This window comes from Bos grunniens, chromosome 28, assembly GCF_055505025.1.
Source record: "Bos grunniens cultivar Pamir isolate PY7600 chromosome 28, Bosgru_T2T1.0, whole genome shotgun sequence".
Taxonomy (NCBI): Eukaryota; Metazoa; Chordata; class Mammalia; order Artiodactyla; family Bovidae; genus Bos; species Bos grunniens.
In genome coordinates, this window is record NC_141192.1 from 2,016,726 (window position 1) to 2,035,890 (window position 19,165).

Genomic DNA, 19,165 nt, shown 5'->3' on the forward strand with positions numbered 1-19,165 from the left:
TGCCACAAATCTAGGTCCTAATCATGCAGTAATTTCCAACATCCAAAAAGAAGCAAGATTGGTAATCAAATTCGAAACTGAAATGTATGCCTCTAAGAAATAATTATACCTTTCCTCAGTAGTAGAAATCACTGCATCAGGACACCTTCTGAAAGTTGTGGCTGAATATGCTTGACTGAGCTTACTATGGAACCCTAACATGCTGGAAAATGAGGGGCAATGAAGAATCAAAAACAGGATGGAACATGATACAAGGACAGCTTAAAAAAGAAAAAAAAAAAAAAAACCAGAAGAGGAGGAAGAAAGGACGAATGCGGCGGGGGGGGGGGGGGGGGGGGGGAATTACTTTCAGAATTTTTACCAATAATTTTTTAAAAAATGCTTAGCTATTAAGAGTAATGGCAGCAAACATTTCTCTCTTGTCTTCTGAAAAAGTTCTTAAAATACAATCACCACAGATGTAAGGGAAATGAAAGACAGGTAACGCAGGACCGTGCTGAATGACTAATTTCAGTAACTCAAAATCAGCTTTATCCTCTCTGTTCTAAAGAGTATTAGTCATATAAAAGCAGTTCTTTTAAACTCTTCTCCCGACATGAAGAGATCCAGCATATTACGCAGCCCTTAAATATACCAACTTTTAATGAACTGTTTTTACTAATGTCTGGAAATATCCGTAAGTTTTAAATATATGCTTCAGAATTACATGAACCACGTCACGCATCTGTACCCTAAGCTCTGAAATCAGTTTTCCAGCGGGATTGGGAAGCTCTTCGGAGCCAAAGCCTTCTCGAGCCTTCAAAGTAGACATTTGAAGAGGACGGAGTCACCTGCGCAGCCCGTGCTCCTCCAGGATAAACTCCGGCTACGCACACGCCCTGGCCCGATCAGGACCGAGGTCAGGCTCCGCGTCAGAATCGGCGACTCGCAGGGAAGCACCTGTCCGGCCGGGCGGGCACCCCGCGTCGCGCCCGCGGGGGGGCGGAAAGTGGAGACAGTCTCCTCCGCCCAAGCAGCCCACCGTGCCGGTTTCGGGGCAGCGGCGGCGGAGGGGGCGCAGCCAAGAGGCCAGCGGCAACAGCGCGGCCCGACTCAGCGGCCCGCGACCCTGGGCGCCCTCCCCATCCGGCCGCTCGCCCTCACCGGCTCTCTTCCACTCGCTCGCCCGCCCGCAGGTCTTTAAGGAGGCGCCGCCCCACGAGCGACGCTGCTGCAGGCACCGACGAGCAACGCTCCGCCGCCGCCGCCGCGACCCCGCCCCTTTGTGACACCGCGTACCAATCGCTCGCCAACGCTCGCGTCGCCCTCCAATCAGTGGGGTCGGGGGCGGGACCTGACCGCCGGATGCCGGCGGTTGCTCGGAAGCCCAGGCTGCCTTCGCGTTCGGTGGTGGTTGTCGGTTAGGAGAAGCCCGGATGTTCTTTATTACTAACAGTGGCCGCCTGACGAGGGCCAAAGCGGGCGGCAGGAGACCAGTCGCACAGCCTTCTGGGAACAACAGGGTTGGCCTGTGGCCGGACGAGGGTGTGGACAGCACCTTTACCAAGACCAACCTAAGGCGCTCTTAGAGGTGCCTGACTTGCTGAAGCCATAGTCCCAGTCGATGGTCTTCCAAGAACCTGTGCACTTCCACTGCGGCCCAGGAGCCATGCCTTGAATGGATGCTTCTCCACGCACTTCACTGTCCCCTAATGTTTCTAGTCCTGCCTACCTTATCTGAAATGTGGGGCCATTGCCATGCCTGGTTGAAAGCAAGGGGGAAAGAAAACATGTTCTGTAGGTCTTACCGATTTTTTCCTCATCCAACCTACCGAGAATTGTGTGGAGTTGAAATTGAGTGGGTACTTCGGGTTGTTAAACTGCAGTGTTGGGTATGCCCAACCAGCCAGCCCCTTCTGTTTTCTAATTGTCAAGCTGTTGAGCTTAGTGTACACCATAACGGACAACACAAGCCTTTCAGCCTGACATGGCCTCCATTGCTGCTTTTTCTCATTTCCCATAGGTGTTCTAAATCCAACCCTTACAGTTTTCCTACTATCCTGGCCTATTGTTTTACTAGTTGGATTAGTTAGTTGACAATAAAAGTAGTCTCCCTCTCACAGAAGCTTTTACTAATCCTTATCTTGTGACTCAGAGGAACCAGTCTAAAATGAACTGCAGTATCTAATCCTTGTCACCCATCCTTTCACATTCTCTGATAACCTACCCACAAATTTATCTCCACAATTCAGAAAATTGAAAATACACTGAAGTTTATGAGGAGGTACTGGGGCTTTCACACATCTTCAGGCTGTCTCGCCAATGATTCCTTCTTAAATTCTGAGTAGATTGGAGCTCCTTGAGGAACAAGATAAGATTATTATCTTTGTAGACAGCCTATGATGGAGTGAATCTTACTGAATCAAACCTTAGCTTCCAAACCTGCCTGCCTCCCCTCTCAGTCAGGAGAACTGAGAGAACAAGCTAGAGTCAGGTGAATGAGCTGATGTCAATGTATGGCAATAACCACCACAATATTGTAATTAGCCTCCAATTAAAAAAAAAAAAAAGCCTTGGGTTCCAACACGGGAAGCCAATTCATTATCATCATCATCTACCAAGTTTCAAGTGCCAGATAATTAATGAAGATCTTTGCATATTCTCTCTCTTAACAATCCTGCAAGGTTGGTACTGAGGCCCCTACATGAATGACAAAGAAGGAAATAACTAAGGTAAAACAAGTTGCCTACACTCAAAACAGTTCTAAGTGGCAGATTTAAATCTAGGCCTCAACACAAAACTCCAAACTTGTTCCACTATGTTACTTTGCTTCCACATTTTGCCTCATCTGTGAAATGAGGGCAATATCTGTATCTGGTAGAGTTATGGAGACTGTATGTGTGTGTGTGCATGCTCAGCCAGGTCCAACTCTTTGCAACCCCATGGACTGTAGCCACCCAGGCTCCTCTGTACCTGGAATTTTCCAAGCAAGAATACTGGAACAGGTTGCTATCTCCTCCTCCAGGGGATCTTCCCAACCCAGGGATCAAACCCACACCTCTCGGGTCTCCTGCACTGGAAGATCAATTCTTTACCACTTGAAAACAGGAATAGTGCCAACCATTGAACCAGTGAGTGTTAAGTTCCCTCTCCCTTTCAAGCATCTCAAAATAGCAATTTGCATATTTTCTAACTTTACTGTCTCTTGAATTCCCTGGAATCAGTCCTAATGGTGGGTCAGTAGATTTTATCATTCCAAAAGAAACACATGTCTAACAAATGCTTACTGAGTGAGGAAGATCCCACATTGGGCTCTGACTCAAGAGCATACAAGTAGCTCTGAATACAAATACCCTAAGGCACAGAAGGAAGATGCATTACATGGGTAGGGAAAAGGAACAGCAAACTAGTATGTACCATCTGGGTCACTCTCTCGGCAGAGCACGACGAACAGCTGATCTGTGACAGCTATACAAAATCTCCTGAGAATAAACAATTCTCAATTCAACTTTATAAAGTATCCAAGAAAGAAAGAAGTTAGTGGCTTCAGAATGGGTGAAGCCAACTGGGTCTGCTTACAAGATTGCACCACGTTACGGACTGAGCTCTCTCGTGAGCGAGAGAGCACCACACAGGAAGAGAGACTAGAAGTATCCGCCATCCACAGGGGACAACAGTTACAGAAAATTCCCATCAATGTGGAGTTCTACGGAACAGTGGTGCTCTAGAAGCCGACATTCCCATCCTCAGCATTTCTCCCTACCATTATCTGGGTTCATTCCGCTGCTTTCAAAAAATAATGCAAAGCTCCAAGGAGTGGAGACGGATGCATTATGACAACGTCAGCAAACTGCTTCTGTAAAGGGCCACAAAGGACACACCTTGGACTCTGAGCCGTCCAGTCTCTGACGCGGCCGTCAGCTCTGGCGTTTACCTACTACGGGTGCAACAGCCATCAGTTCAGTTGCTCAGTTGGGTCTGACTCTTCGTGACCCCATGGACCGCCCATCACCAACTCCCAGAGAAATGAATGGGTATGACTGCCTCCCAGTAAAACTCTATTTTCAGAAATAAATAAATAAACAAACTGTAGAGGACTGTAGTTTGCCAACTCACTGTAGCAGACCTGTAAGGTCTCTTCAAAATTCAGTGGAATGCGAGGAAACCTGCTCTCCTAGCACAAAGACACGTGAAGTGTATAATCTCTCATCCTCTTCTTCTATCTAGTGCCCAGGCTCTAAGTTAGGGCTCCCATTTATTTAGGGAAGACTTCTGGTCATGTCAGGCATTTGCTTCCTCTGGGAGTCTCTACCCACCTATGAAAGGCACAAATAGGTTTCTTCTCTAATAGACCCTAAACCCATGGCCCCACCAAGGCTAATCAAAATATGGTTTTAAAAAATAGTAACACTGTGAAACATTTATTTTTGTTTGCAGAATTAAGCATGATTTTAAAACCAGTACAGAAAAATATTAAGTATGCTGGGCAAGAGGTGAGCAAGTTGTTTCAGTATTTGTTTTCTATAATTCAGTTAAGGAGCACAGAAGACAGCATCATTAACTCAAGGATGTAGCTGAAAGATACCCTGTACACTCTACTGGCCTCCAAAGGCATTCAAGGGATCATCAAATATGTTGGAAACCTTCTGTCCAGATCTCGATTCAGTCACTTTCTGTGAAGATCGACTTTTTGATTTGGTTGTCTTAGTCTGGATACCAGAGGAGAAGATATCATCTTTAAAAATGGGGAAAAAAAAAAAAGAAAGAAAGAGTCACAGAACAGGCAAGAAAATGTGTGCTTTTAAGACGTATCTACACAAACCAGCAAAGACTCAAGTCTGATAATAGCACAGGATACCTAAAACCACTAAGAGGAGGTTAAGCCTCTAAGACTCCAGCCGGTCCTGACTCTGCTACTAACCAAGTTTTCTGATCACATACAAGTTATAGTTTCTGTCTGAGTATAATTTTCTCAGCTACAAAGCCGTGTGTGCACATGCAGGAGAGGAAATGCAGGAGGATAAGTTAATCTCCAGTCCAGCCCATGACTTTACCATCTGTGATATTATACTTATTTCTACTCTACATTCTTTTGCCTTTGGGTTTTAAAAGGAAAAGGCACTAAAAATAAGCAAAGGGAAAAATCCAATCTCAGTCTTTCAGAATAAACACATCAATTTGCAGGATCTCAATGCCAAAAACTCAGTCTAATGCCTACTTTGGATGACTGGCAGGGGGCACAATAAGATGAAAGTTAAATTAGACTTCACAGTCAAGCTCCAGGCTCTTCACCGCTTAGGATATTTATCAAATTTCTTGACATCCATCATAACAAATCATGGTTTCAACAAAATGACTAGTCAATTTACTTATCCACCGTCAGTCTATCCCAGAAATATAGAGCAGGTCAAAGGAAACCGACTAGGGAATGTCTTCCAGGAAAGGGTCAAGACAAAGACAGCGAGAGAAATATCAAGTCACTGAACGGTGATGACTCTCTCTGTCATGTACAGAAAACCAAACTTACCTGTATCATCGTCAAATATAGACTTAGCTTCCACTTTCTTTTTGGACTTTCCTTTTGGTTTTACAGTTAGGTCAGCAAAGATATCAATGTTGTCATCGAACAAGTTGGAGTCAAATGTTCTTTCCTTCTCTCTCGTTTTTTGTGAGGGTTTATTTGCTTCTGTAGCAAATATATCATCCTTGTAAGCCAAAAAACAACCAAAACAATTTTTAATCAAGGTTTTTTTTTCTTTACTACATACATTCATTTCAACAAATTGAAGAAATGCCGACTGCCACGGTGTTCTGTGACAGCCACATTAGCTGCTCCTCTGTCTGGAGAGCACTACCCAAAATCTCTGCCTGGCAAAGTCCTTTTCATTCTTCCAGGTCCCAGCTAAAACACAAGCTGCATAGAGAGCCCTTCTCTACCAGTGCTACCTGAAGAAGCACCTCGCACACCAATCTACCACTCTGCCCCACTGCCCTGGGTTGTTTCAGGCACTTAACATTACCTGGAAACGTTACTGCCCTGTCTGATCCAGTTCCCCTCCCTGAGAGCTCTGGGGAACAGAGCATGGGTCCTGGTTCACCTTGTGTATCCAGTATCCAGATTCTCAATAAACATCTGCCTAATGACATGCAGTATCCAGACGCTCAATAAACATCTGCCTAACGACATCCAGTATCCAGATGCTCAATAAACATCTCCTGAAGAGTATCACCCAAGGCCTTGCTGTCTGTGTTAAATCATCAGCTCCTGCCATGGCCTGTTTCCCCAAGAACCAGAGATTAAACATCCAAGCTGTAAAGATATCATTTTATATATGCTAATTGCAGCAACATCTGTATAAAAATGATAAAAATCAAGACCTGTGTCAATGGTAATGGCCAAGAACAAAACAGAAAATCACTTCTGAATAAGTTTCAGAGTTATTTAATAAGAGAAAGAAAGTGAAAGTCACTCAGTCGTGTCAGAGTCTTTGCGACCCCATGGACTATACAGTCCACAGACTTCTTTAGGCCAGAATACTGGAGTGGATAGCCATTGCCTTCTCCAGGGATCTTCCTAACCCAGGGATCAAATCCAGGTCTCCCACATTGCAGGTGGACTCTTCACTGTCTAAGCCACCAGGGAAGCCCTAATAAGATAACCTAATAAGAGAACCTAAGTATAATTAGTACGAAAACTTAAGTATAATTACTAAGCAAGCAGATACTGAGCAGCAACAAAACAGCTTTAATGTAATCTCTGGTTCGAATGAGCCAATCAGATATCTTCCTTAACAAAGAACCAGGCACAAAGATGTATTTTTATGTCCTATTACCTCAAATATATCTTGTGCTTTTGAGATAATATCCTGTTGACTGTTGGATTTTGACCCATTCTTCTTGCCTCTCTGGTCTGTAAACAGATCGTCCTCATCTTCCAGGAAAGGGAAAGGATTTGTTTTCTTTGCTGGTTTTGGTTTAATAGACTGAAAGAGATCATCATCACTGCCTGTCTCACCGAGAGCAGGGAACATGGGGCTTCTGTCTTTACTTCCCTCTGCCAGGTTGGCCAGGCTGCTGGCTGCCTTCACCTTGGCTTTTCTTCCTGCGGACTGAGATGCAATGCCCTTGGAAAAGATATCTCCAGAATCAAACAGATCATCCTCAAGAGGTTGACCCACAGATTTCACAAATGGGCCTCTGTTCATTCCAGGCACAGGACCACCTGCCCATGTTGGAGTGGCAGCTGCCACTGCTTCTTCTGCTCCACCAGCTGCCCTCAGCGGTGGCTGACGACCATCTGGTGATGTGGCACCATCTGTCAACTGTGCCACAAATCCCCTGGGGGAACCCACATCCTCGGCCTCAGTGGACTCCTGGGCAGCCAGGTGTCGAGCTGCGCGCGTCTGCGGTCTGCGCTTCCCTCTCACTTTGACCCGGGTCTGCAATGGCAAGAACCACATGTTGATCTGATGGTTTTTTAAAAGGTGCTCCAAGCTAACATAGCAAATAACCAACATCTCAAAATACTGTAAGGTTGTCTGGTCTGTTTCAATTAAGATACTATGTAACATACAGACAAGGTTATTTGTTAAAGATTTCCAAAGGCATTTCATAGCTCCTACTACTCCAAGACTAAGTCATTCTTAACCCTTTAGTATCCCCCATTTTTGAGTCTTTTGAGGACAATTTTTGTTCAGTTTGATAAGGCTTCCCTTACCTAGAGGCCACACCACTCTGTGTCCCACAGTGCTCCCTGGGCCCTACTCTGCCCTAGTTTAAACGCAGGTATCTTTCAAAACAGGAAAGAATCGGGGGGATTCTGGCACTAAGCTTTCTCAGAGGGCTAATGAAAAATCAGGCTCCAGAAACAGGGAACTAAGACAATGAAGAAAGAGAGGGGCTCTTTCCTTCCAGTCAACAAACACTAAATCCAATTTTAAATATTTCACATAAAAAAAAATAATGTGGCCTGGGAATCAGAACTTTCAATATATGCATCACTTATTAGTAATCACAAAATATGCATCACTTATTAGTAATAACCCAGTATTTATAATACTTTTCCAAAATACACTGTCAAGTAGTTTTAAAAAGGCACATGCTACTTTAGGCAAAGTACTCAATGGTGTTTGCCTATTTCAAGGAAATTTCCTAAATTATTTCAAGAAGTAGTCCATTTAAACTTAACAGGAACAACAAAAAAGCTAACAGAAATATAACAAAACGAGGGATGTTTTATTTTTTTGTAAGGAAAACAGTTTTGAAAATACTTAAAATGCATGTGTTTGCAGGGTCATCCTATGTACTACTGCTTACTCAAAGTACAGCTAAGACTTCTTAGAGAAGGAAGACTGGATAGAAAAAAAAGAGAACAAACTAAAATAAAAGTAAACCCCCAAAGAGGTCACGGTCCATGCAGCACAAGTCCACAGTCTTGCGCAACAGTGTGACATGGGATAACTGCCATGGGATCTCAGAGAGGGAGCCCAGGACAAGGAGCAGGAGGGGAAATATGCCAGAAGCTGTGACGTCTGTGCAGAGTTGCCAATGAGGAAAGAGCACTGCTGACTCAGAAGGTGGCATGAAGGGATGGCAGCATCGCACTGGGGCATGTATGTTCAGGGAATGGTGCCTGGGGACTCGATTTAGACTGACGGTGTGAGGGGACTGGTGGGAGCTGGAAGCTTCAGTTAGCACAGACTGTAAATGGCTTTAATACTAAACCACGGAGCTTGAACATTCTCTTTTGAGCAGTAAGGAGACAGCAGAGGAAGTACATGGTGAGGATATGATCCGCTCAGTGTCTAGAAGGTCTCCAGGGAGCAGCCAGAAGCTGGTGAGCCAGCCACTGAGTTAGAACATAAACATAACAAACGTGGGTGGTGGAAGGGTGGACACAGAACTAGGGAGGTGGAAGGAAGGCGAGGAGGCTGAAGGAAAGAAGAGGCGCCTCCTTCAAATGAGGAATCGAGGTCAGCGGACCCTGTGTTACCGATGAATTCAGAAGAAACACGCAAATTGTTCTGGTTTGTTTTTCTTTAAAAAAAAAAAAAAAAAGGGCAGGCAGGCAAGCAAAGGAGGCTTCAGTACCTTGTTCGCACAGTGTAAGGTATCTGCCTGAGCTGGAAGGTCAAAGCTCACACCAGCCTCCCCACTCCCAGGAGGAGTGGGCACACGGTCCAGACTCTGCATCCTCCCAGGTTCCGACGAAGGAGCACCAGATTCTGGCAAAACAGACTTCATTCCAGAGATCTGGGGAGCTGCTGGAGGCAGCAAGGCTGCTGGGTTGATCGCTAAATTTGCCTAAAAAAACGAAAGGAAGCTGACTCTGTATTGTTTTCTTAAACACAACAGTCAATTATTGTTACTGTGACACATGAGGAAAGACTTGGTGTACATGATGTATATAATATGAGAGGAGAAAGAGAAAGGCAGGGAAATCTCCTGATCCACTCTGAGTTGAGATGGAGGGCTATCACCTGTGCCCATCACAGGGCCCAAGAAGAGGTGTTACAGACCCAGCACACAGGAAGCAACGACTAGAGGGTGGGGAAGAGATGAGAAGACACCGGCAGCAGCTGACAAAAAGGAAAACCCAAAAAAGTGGATAGATGCCACAAGGCAGGCAATGAAGATTCCAGACATGTTATAATTACTTGTATTTTCCAGATCCGAGGGGATGGCTCTTTGGTTTTAAGTGGAGCGGGACCTGGTGAGTCCTGCGTGAAATTACATTCAGTTAAAAATCCACTGGGGAAAAGAGAAGTGTCTCTTGGATCACATTTATATCTGAAAATAAATTTGTGATGGAACAAAGCTATCGGTTTCTGTAATTCTACAACGGAAAAAGCATTTGAATCTTTCCTGGACTCTCAGAACATTTCACGAACATTACTTCATTTGTGCTTCCTTATCCGTTGAGTTAGGGGAAGGCTGTTAAGACCATACATGGAGTAAAGGAGAGACAGATCATGAATAAGATTCGTAAGAATTATAGTGTTTAGAGCACCAGCTGGAAACATTATCACGCTGGTTATCTCACACAGTAAATATTAGCGCACACAGCTTAATGCACTAGTTCTAGAAGCAAAAGAAGCTGAGACTTGAGTTACTGGAGATGTGCGAGTCCTGGAGCTTCATTTCCACAGCTCAGATCACCGAGGCCTCAGTGAGGTATCCCAGGACAGCTGTGAGCCAGGGCCGGGACACACTGTCGAGTCCTGGTCTGCTCTCAGAAGGAGCGCCTCAGAGAAGACTGCTGAGGAGGCCGGACAGCAGCAAGCTCAGAAGAGCCACAGAGAGGGAATCAAGAAACTGGATGCAATTGATACTTAATTCAAATGAAGTCTTACTCCAAGGTAGCCCAAAGGCAGAAATGAGGTTCCAGGGGAAGAAAACGTTCATTTTATCTTCACTCTACCTAGGAATCGAGTCTGCAGGCACTCCAAAAATAATAATGGTAAGTGTAGATTCATGGAAAGACCATGCAGTGAGGAGAGGAGAGAGAAGCAAGGGCTGGGGAAGCAGTAAACAAAGAGAAGCAGTCCCAGTCGCTATTTCTTCCTTAATAAAGAGAACTCTGAATGACCCTGGGGCGGCATGATGGAGTTAATCTGTATTATAAGGCAAACAGGAGACGCAAGTCCTTAAAGAGATCAGTTCTAACCTGAGGTGTTTCCGATTTCCATATGTCTTTTTCTTTGATACCCTGAGTGGACTCAGGATGTTTCTGGTTCTTGACAGAGGAAATAGAGTTGTCTTTTTTCACTACCTTCTTCTTTTCTGGGATCTTCAAAAACAAAGAACACCCAAAGTCTGTCAAGTATCATAAGACATTAAGGAAAAGTCATAATGCAAAAAAAAAAAAAGGCTTCTGAGTTTTAAGTCATTTCTCAAGGGTTGAACAAACAAATACAAAGGCAGCATTTCAGAAATAGCTTTCTGAAGACTGTGACTTTGCCGGCATCCTCTCTATGGTAAAGAGAAAACAGAGAGTCCTTAGAAAAGCTACTGCAGAAGCAGGGGCGGGGTGGGGGTGCGGGAAATGACAACACAGATGAACATTCAGATTTGTAACTTTGCGCCTGAAAGGCATGAGTGCTCAGCCATCCTATCACATGCAGTGGTCTTTCAATGAACAACTTTAGAATCACCCAAGATTTGTAACACAGTAAGAAAACCTGGTTAGTTATTGCTTTAATGCTAGTTAACTAGGAAACATAGGATGGGGACAACATGAACGCCCTCATCGGCACATCATTTGCTGTTCATTTACTTATGAGCATTTTCCTTAACTGTACAATTGGATAATTCATTTCCTTTCCCAGAAGTTTCCCCACATGCCATAGTATTGAGAACAAAAGGCTGGTACCAAAGGCTGCGACTTGGCAGAGCTGAAAAGATCATCGTCTTCATCATCTCCAAACAGGCTCCCAACACTGGGCTCTAACAACTAGAACAGACAAAACTCAAATTCAACATCCAAAACAAAACCAGTTCACAGAGTCAGGTGAGCGGCAGAAGTGCTAGTTAATACAGTAACAAAGCTATGTTGTGCAGAACCACTTGGAACTGACCCTGGATTTTTTGGTGCCAGAGAAAAGGTCAACATCTGGGTCGTTGTCCTTTTGGAGCTTGTGACTAAAAAGGAGCTCTTCATCCTGAAAGACACCTGTGCTCTTGGGGCGGGTACCAGGATCAGGACTCTAGGAAAGAGGGAAGGTCATGTACAGACTCCCAGCGATTTATCCAAGGAAATCACACAGATATAAAGATTAGACAACAAAGATGTCCCCTGTGGCTCTGTTTATAGTGTCCAAAGGTTGGACACAAGCTGAGTGTCCATCACAAAGGGAATGACACATGCACAGAATAGAATACTCAGGAGATACCAGCACAGTGGAGAATATATTTATAAAAACAGATAAAACATACGTAATCTGGGAAGATGATCTTGCAACCTTTGTGTGGTATCTGAATTGTTATTGAACATCAATCTTTAGTCCTAGTTCCATACTGAGGAACATTTTAGGAATGAAAATACAAAATTAAACAAGTTCTTTCTATCTCATTCCCAGAGGGAAGAAGAGACGGCAGGTGACTTAATAGCAGAAACTCACAGGTGGTCAAGCACATTTACCTAACTTCTGCTTACCAGCACCTTAGGCCAAATACCGGGCACAGGCGGATGCGCCAACCTTCCACTTTGTCCATCCTCATTCCACCTCATTACCTTCAGATTCCAAACAAGTTCTTTCTGTTTGCTAGGGTATCTGACATTTGCAAATTACTACTCACATTACTTGGTTTGATACTATAATGCCCCAGACTTCACATTCTAAAATTCTTCCCTTCATTCTTTAGTATCACAAACACAGATAGAAACAAACACACACACTCATTTCTGACAAAATGTGTCTCGTTAAAATTAACTAATGATTGATTACACATAAAAGTTAGTGTAACACAGCAACTAAGATTAAAAGTTTTATATCTGAAATCTACATACAAAAGCATATACAGTAAGAGAAGGCAAGAAAATACAGCAAATTATTACATTTACTGTGTGTAGCTCTCATTTATAAGCAAGGCTATCCTACTAGTGTAATAAAAAAATCATAGAACATTTGTTGTTGGACTATATCCTCAGTTTGATTTACAGAAAGTACTGGCAATCTACGGCCCAGCGCTGGTTTTCTTTTTTTTTAACACCTCTGTTGAGATAAAATTCACCTGAAGTGTGTAATTCAACGGTTTATAGTATATTCACAGAGTTGTCCAAATACCATTACGATCTAAGTTTAGCAAATCCTCACCATCCGAGAAAGAACCTCCACACCTGCCAGCTGTCACTCTCCACTTCTGTCCACTTCTTTCCCCAGACGCTGGAGCCACTCATCTAATACTTTCTATCACCATGGATTTGCCTATTCAGGACATTTCACATAAATGAATTCATATAATAACGTGGTTTTTTTTGCCCCCGGCTTGTTTCATTCAACACGCTTCCGAGGTTCATCTGTGTTGTAGCATGCGTTAATAATTTACTCTCTTTATTGCCAGAGAATATTCTCTCGAATAGCTATACACACTGTGTCTATCCATTCATCAGCTGGTGGACATCTGAGCTGTTTCCATCTTTTGGCTATTATGAATAATACCTGTTAGGAACACTGCCTTCAAGTTTCTGCATGAACGTGTGTTTCCACTTCTCTTGGATACACACCTAGGTGTGGGACTGCTGGGTCACATGGTAACCTTGCTGTTTAATAATACCTGTTAGGAACATTGCCTTTGAGTCTCTGCATGAGCGTGTGTTTCCACTTCTCTTGGATACACACCTGGGTGTGGGACTGCTGGGTCACGTGGTAACCTTGCTGTTTAATAATACCTGTTAGGAACATCACCTTCGAGTCTCTGCATGAGCGTGTGTTTCCACTTCTCTTGGATATACACCTAGATGTGGGACTGCTGGGTCACATGGTAACCTTGCTGTTTAATAATACCTGTTAGGAACATTGCCTTCGAGTCTCTGCATGAGCGTGTGTTTCCACTTCTCTTGGATATACACCTAGGTGTGGGACTGCTGGGTCACATGGTAACCTTGCTGTTTAATAATACCTGTTAGGAACATTGCCTTCAAGTCTCTGCATGAGCGTGTGTTTCCACTTCTCTTGGATATACACCTAGGTGTGGGACTGCTGGGTCACATGGTAACCTTGCTGTTTAATAATACCTGTTAGGAACATTGCCTTCGAGTCTCTGCATGAGCATGTGTTTCCACTTCTCTTGGATATACACCTAGGTGTGGGACTACTGGGTCACGTGGTAACCTTGCTGTTTGAGAGTCTGAGGAAGCCCCAAACTGCCGTCTGAAGTGGCAGCGCCACTTCACCCCCCACCAGCAGTGAAGGAGAGCACCCGCTTCCCCACCTCCTCAGCAGCAGTGAAGGCGGGCACCGGCTTCCCCACCTCCTCACCAGCAGTGAAGGCGGGCACCGGCTTCCCCACCTCCTCAGCAGTGAAGGCGGGCACCGGCTTCCCCACCTCCTCAGCAGCATGTGGCCGCCATCAGAGCAGTCAACAACAGTGAGACCAGAACGTGAAGAGCCCGGAGCCCTCCATGATCCAGCAGCTCACATCTCAGAACTGACAGTGAGATGAGACACTCTTGTCCTTCTGAAGGCCTGAACCTTCACAGCTTTGGCTCACCTTTCCTACTGCTTTTCTCAGAGCTTGGAAGCTGCTTTGATCTTCCGTTTTATCCTCTTCCTCATCAAATAAGCTAAGAACCGTTCTGGTTCTACTTTTAGTTCCTTTGTCCAATGGGGATGATGAAGAAAATAAATCAGAGTTCTTGGCTGTTTCCTGAGTAGGTACATTCAAAGATCCTTCCTGAAAATGGAAATAGTAAGGTTAAGGGAAAAAAGTGAGTAATATCTGGAAACACAAATACTATTGTGGGGCCTACCAAGCTCCTCACTAATTCAGTTACTAACATATCTGTTTCAGGGCACGACAGCTAGTCACACTTATCCTAGGTGACAAAACACTCCAGCCAATTCTTGATCAGTCACTCTAATGGAAGGTCTAGAACAGGTAATTCGTAATCAAAGATGATTTTTCCAATTAAAGATGATTTTTTTTCCCCCAAAAAAGATAATTTTTTATACGTACAGTTTAAAACCTGTATGTATAACTCCATCCAACCAAGATACATTATGTATCAGTTATAACCCTGAGTCACACAGCTTGCTCATGAGCTAGAAATAACTTCAAAGTCACAGATAGAACACAAAAGCCAATCACTGCGAATGGATTATATATTCTCTACTAACTAACTAACACATAACTCCAAGGGAGGAATCTAACTGATAGAACTGGACACTTAAATTGTAGAAGCCTTTTCTATACTCTGCAACTAGAAGAATCTCTAAAATAATCGTAAAATGCAGCATTCATTCATTCAACAAGCACCACGTTTCAGGCAAGATACCATTGATTAGGATAACTACTGTTCCTGTATGAACTGCCAAGAAAAAAAAAGGAACAACTTCTAATTAAACATGCCATCAATTGTGAGGTGCATCCTAATTTCACAATGGTTAAACCGCGAAGAAAATAAGCTTCTTTAAATAAAATATGTGAGTTTGAATGTGGATACTTGGTGCAAGGTAACGCACTAAGCACTCTCACAGATATCATGGATAGCAAAACGAACGTGGCCCCAACCCTCAAGGGGCTTATCTTCAAGCAAGGGAGGCAGCAGTGCAACCCGCAGCTGGAATCCAGGGAGAAAGCGGCCGCAGCACCACAGGAAAGGCCCACGAGGAGGTGATGAGAAGAGAAAGTCACACAACGACGCAGATACAGAGAAAACGTCTGCATCACTGTAGCCCCACGGAGCCTCAACAGCAAAAGTGTTTGTGACATTTCTTCACGTAGGCGCTAGAAGAGAGCCGATCACACACAGTAGAGAAAAGTTACCAGTGAGAGAAAGGCAGAGACTGAACGAACTGCCGATTCCCAGATGCAGCCAGCAGTCTTATTCACAGGCCTCCTATAGGAGAGGACAGACATCCCAGGAGAAGAAAGTTAATGCAGAAGAAACAATTTACTCCACTCTGTAATTCACAGGCAATAGCATCAAAGACTGGTAAATGAAAATGAAAATCTTCTTACAAGTTGTCACAGTGAATGTGATATCCTGGAGAAAAAGGGGGTGTATCAGGTTAAAAACTAAAGAAATCTGAATAAAGTATGAATTTTAGTTAATATTTTTTTTTAAAGCTGTCACTATGATTCAAGTACAAGTGGAAACTAAAAGAAACCAAAGGGAAACAGACTCCAGAGAACAGAGTAAGTCAAAAAGGACAGATGTGCAGGGAGAAAACCAAAAGGAAAAAGGAGCTGAGACAGAGAAAGGCAAAACACTGACAGTAACATAACCCGGGAAACGCGCGTCACGGTGTGCACACACGCGTGTCACGGCGTGCACACGCGCCTAGAAAAGAGAGCAAAGGCGCGAGCAGCGCTGGAGACCTCCGGGAACAGTGAGAGCAGGTATTGTCTTCTTCATGCTTTTCAGTGTTCTCAAAAGTTTCAACAACTGAGTCATCATTTTCTGTGGTAGAAAAATGTAAGGGTAAGTGCGTACATGTATGGGTTTTACAAGAACATCTGAGAGACAAAAATAACAGATGATACAAGAAAAAAAGAGTCCACCTTTCCTGACTCCTCGACTGCAGGAGTTCTCCCAAGTTCTGAGGTCCCCTTGGCGCTCCCAGCCTTCTTAGCTGCAGGTTTCACTCCAGACTGAGCCGCCTTTTCTTCCTCATCGCTGAACAGCAAAGGCGGTACTTCAGGGACAGTCTCTTTTTTCTATCAAAAGAGGAGTAAATGACATCCTCAAAAACAAACAAAAGGAAAGGGGCTTCCCTGCTGGCCCAGTGGTTAAGACACGGCGCCTCCACTGCAGGGGGCACGGGCTCGATCCCCGGTCAGGGACCCAAGATTCTGCATGGCTCACGGTATGGCTAAAGACAGACAGCAAAGTATGCCTGACAAGCATGGCAATGTATAGAGGAAGACAAACGTGTGCTCCTCTTCAGGGTTACTAGCTAAACATTGGGGTCAGCAGAGACAGGACAGGAGAGGAAAGGGGCACGAACAGGGAGGAGCAGTAACTACCACTGTCTCAGACCTGCCGGCAGTTTCTGCCCTGAGTCTGTGGTTGACTCCTGTGTCGTTAACCCCTCGTGGACGCCGTCAAGCAGCCTGTAACCTCTGCCACCAGACACTCAGCAGCCTCTCCTCTCTGCCCCCCTCCCTCCCTGCACATTTCAGCTGTATGTCATCACCCAGAGCTGACCTGCTAAAAGAAAACACCTACCATATTACTTCGTCTCCCATCCCAAACGTGCACAAGTTTGTATTAACTGTGGAAATGGCAATCCACTCCAGGACTATTGCCTGGAAAATCCCATGGACAGAGGAGCCTGGTCAGCTACAGTCCGTGGGGTCACGAAGGGTCGGACACAACTGAGCAACTTCACTTCACACGTAATCAACAGGCCCCGCTTTAAACCCGCACCTGCCTGTGCCTCCTCAACCCTCACGCTTCCTGACGCCTGCCGGAAACTCCCACTCTTCCACAGCGGATCCCCACTGTCCAGAGAAGCCAAGCCTCCATCGTCCCAGCAAGGCTCAGCTCGGGTGTCACCCACAAAGATCTTCCCGTTCCCTTTGGTAAGTCACAGCTGCTTCGTTGCTAAGAATATTTATATCTATGCCTGGCCTTTACTGCCTTCTTAACTTACACTGATAGCTGTCATGCATCTTTATCCATTCATTTCAAAGATCAAGCAGTATATTTCTCTAGCCAGTCACAGCATTTTATACCAAGTAAGGGCTCAGCACAAGCTCGGCACAAACACGACCATAATGCCACCATCCTCTCACCCCTTAATACTCCTTTTGATATAATTAACGTGAAGACTTGCTAATTCTTCAGCTCAAGGGATCACGGTGTAATGCCGTTTACATGTGATTGCTGAAAGCTATTTAGACTGCACAGGCACTAATGGAGTCCCCATCACACACCGTTACCAACGTTTGAAAACTTTAATGTTGATTTAAAGAAACACAGAATTTACCATCTTAATCATTTCTAAGTGGAGAGTTCAGCACTATTAAGTACATCCACATTATTATAAAACCAACCTCCAGAACTTTTTCATCTTGCAAAGCTCTCTACCCATTAAACAACTCCCCATTCCCCTCTCCAGCACACTCCAGGCCCTGGTAACCACCGTCCTACTGTTTCCATGGATCTGACTGCCCTAAGCACTCACGCAAGAACGATGACACAGCATTTGTCGTTCCATGGATCTGACTGCCCTAAGCACTCACGCAAGAACGACCGCACAGCATTTGTCCTTTTGTGACTGCTTTATTTCACTCAGCACTATGTCCTCAAGCTTCATCCGTGCTGTAGCCTGTCAGAATTTCCTTCCTTTTTTACTTGTTTACTATTAATAATAATAGTGAATAATTACAATCCAGGACCAAACTGTTAGTTCTTGAAACCTGCTCCTGTAAGGGATAACCTGTGCATTAACTGGCCTGCTCTGATGTTCGCGGAATTCCGTGCTCCTGGACTAAGCCCAGCAGCTCCTAACTGGCCGGGTCTGATGTTCGCGGAATTCCGTGCTCCTGGACTAAGCCCAGCAGCTCCTAACTGGCCGGGTCTGATGCTCGCGGAGTTCCGTGCTCCGGGACTAAGCCCAGCAGCCCCCCCAGGAAGGGGGCAACCGTGCTGCTCCCTGGTCTCCCTGAGACTCGGATGCCTACAGCTCGCACTGAAGGGGCTGTGTGATGCTTTCCTCCAGGCTTTGCACGCGTACTTCACCTATAAAATACCATTATCAGGAGATCTCTAAAGTCAGGCAAAGGAGTTTTTCCACAAGATTCAGGCTCCAAGGTTAGGTTTTAGGACCTCATTGAGGGGACCATCAGTATTCACATAACATCATCTCAAGGATACTTCATGGGCTAAGAGGTTAGGAATACCGTTGTTGCAGGAGGAACAGATGTGGGAGGAGAGCCGAACAGAGAGCTTCCGCTGTCAGCATCATCTTCAAACAGAAGTGATGCTCTCTGGGCCTTCTTTTGGCTGTACAAACAAACAAAGAGTCCAACTGGAGGCAAATGTGATTTTAAAAATACAATATTCTTTCCAGGCCATACCTACAGGAACCCACATACCACCAAGTCAATCGTTGACCTTACACAGTTGCATTTCTATCCAAATGACAAACTTAAGTAACTTGGACAAAACTCCACATTCTTTAGGGTATCCCGGGGGGAAAAGAAAAACAAAAAAAGACAAATCATACTTAAACCCCTAACAAACTTACGAAAAACAGTATTTTAAGGTTAAAAAAAAAAAAGGGAGAGCGCTTCCCTGGCAGCCTAGTGGTTAAGACTCCACGCTTCCAATGCAGGGAGCATGGGTTCCATCCCTGGTTGGGAAATGAAGATCCCATAAGCCATGCAGAGATAAGCAGAAGAAATCAGGTAAGGATCTATGAAGAAAAACATTTCACAGTACCAAAGGAGAATACCGTGCAAGTGAAAACCAAAGACATTCTCGTTTGGACCATCACCAGGTGATGAACCATCAGCA

General features: G+C 44.7%; 2 protein-coding genes across 64 annotated transcripts in view; both read right to left on the reverse strand.

Annotated features, from left to right (window-relative positions):
• Nucleotides 1–1,454, reverse strand: part of ZFAND4 (zinc finger AN1-type containing 4) — a 52,274-nt gene extending 50,820 nt beyond the window's left edge. For 29 of the 50 annotated variants that reach the window (XR_015156637.1, XR_015156635.1, XR_015156644.1 and 26 more), the window contains exon 1: nt 831–1,155. The gene's annotated coding sequence lies outside the window, so the exon portion shown is untranslated. Of the gene's footprint in view, nt 1–730 lie in introns of all 50 variants that reach the window. The other 21 variants (XR_015156638.1, XR_015156636.1, XM_086381387.1 and 18 more) reach the window with 7 other exon arrangements.
• A 2,930-nt stretch (nt 1,455–4,384) lies between these two features.
• The window catches only part of WASHC2A (WASH complex subunit 2A), a 46,979-nt gene continuing 32,198 nt past the window's right edge, over nt 4,385–19,165 (reverse strand). For 8 of the 14 annotated variants that reach the window (XM_086381358.1, XM_086381354.1, XM_086381359.1 and 5 more), the window contains exons 21-31: nt 18,550–18,652; nt 16,204–16,359; nt 14,191–14,373; nt 11,556–11,684; nt 11,351–11,431; nt 10,646–10,768; nt 9,636–9,698; nt 9,070–9,282; nt 6,813–7,418; nt 5,507–5,684; nt 4,385–4,714 (exon numbers count right to left, since the gene is read on the reverse strand). In XM_086381358.1, coding sequence (XP_086237484.1) covers nt 4,575–4,714; nt 5,507–5,684; nt 6,813–7,418; nt 9,070–9,282; nt 9,636–9,698; nt 10,646–10,768; nt 11,351–11,431; nt 11,556–11,684; nt 14,191–14,373; nt 16,204–16,359; nt 18,550–18,652 — 1,975 coding nt within the window. In that variant the 3' untranslated portion in view covers nt 4,385–4,574. The remainder of the gene's footprint in view (nt 4,715–5,506; nt 5,685–6,812; nt 7,419–9,069; nt 9,283–9,635; nt 9,699–10,645; nt 10,769–11,350; nt 11,432–11,555; nt 11,685–14,190; nt 14,374–16,203; nt 16,360–18,549; nt 18,653–19,165) is intronic. The other 6 variants (XM_086381364.1, XM_086381365.1, XM_086381363.1 and 3 more) reach the window with 1 other exon arrangement.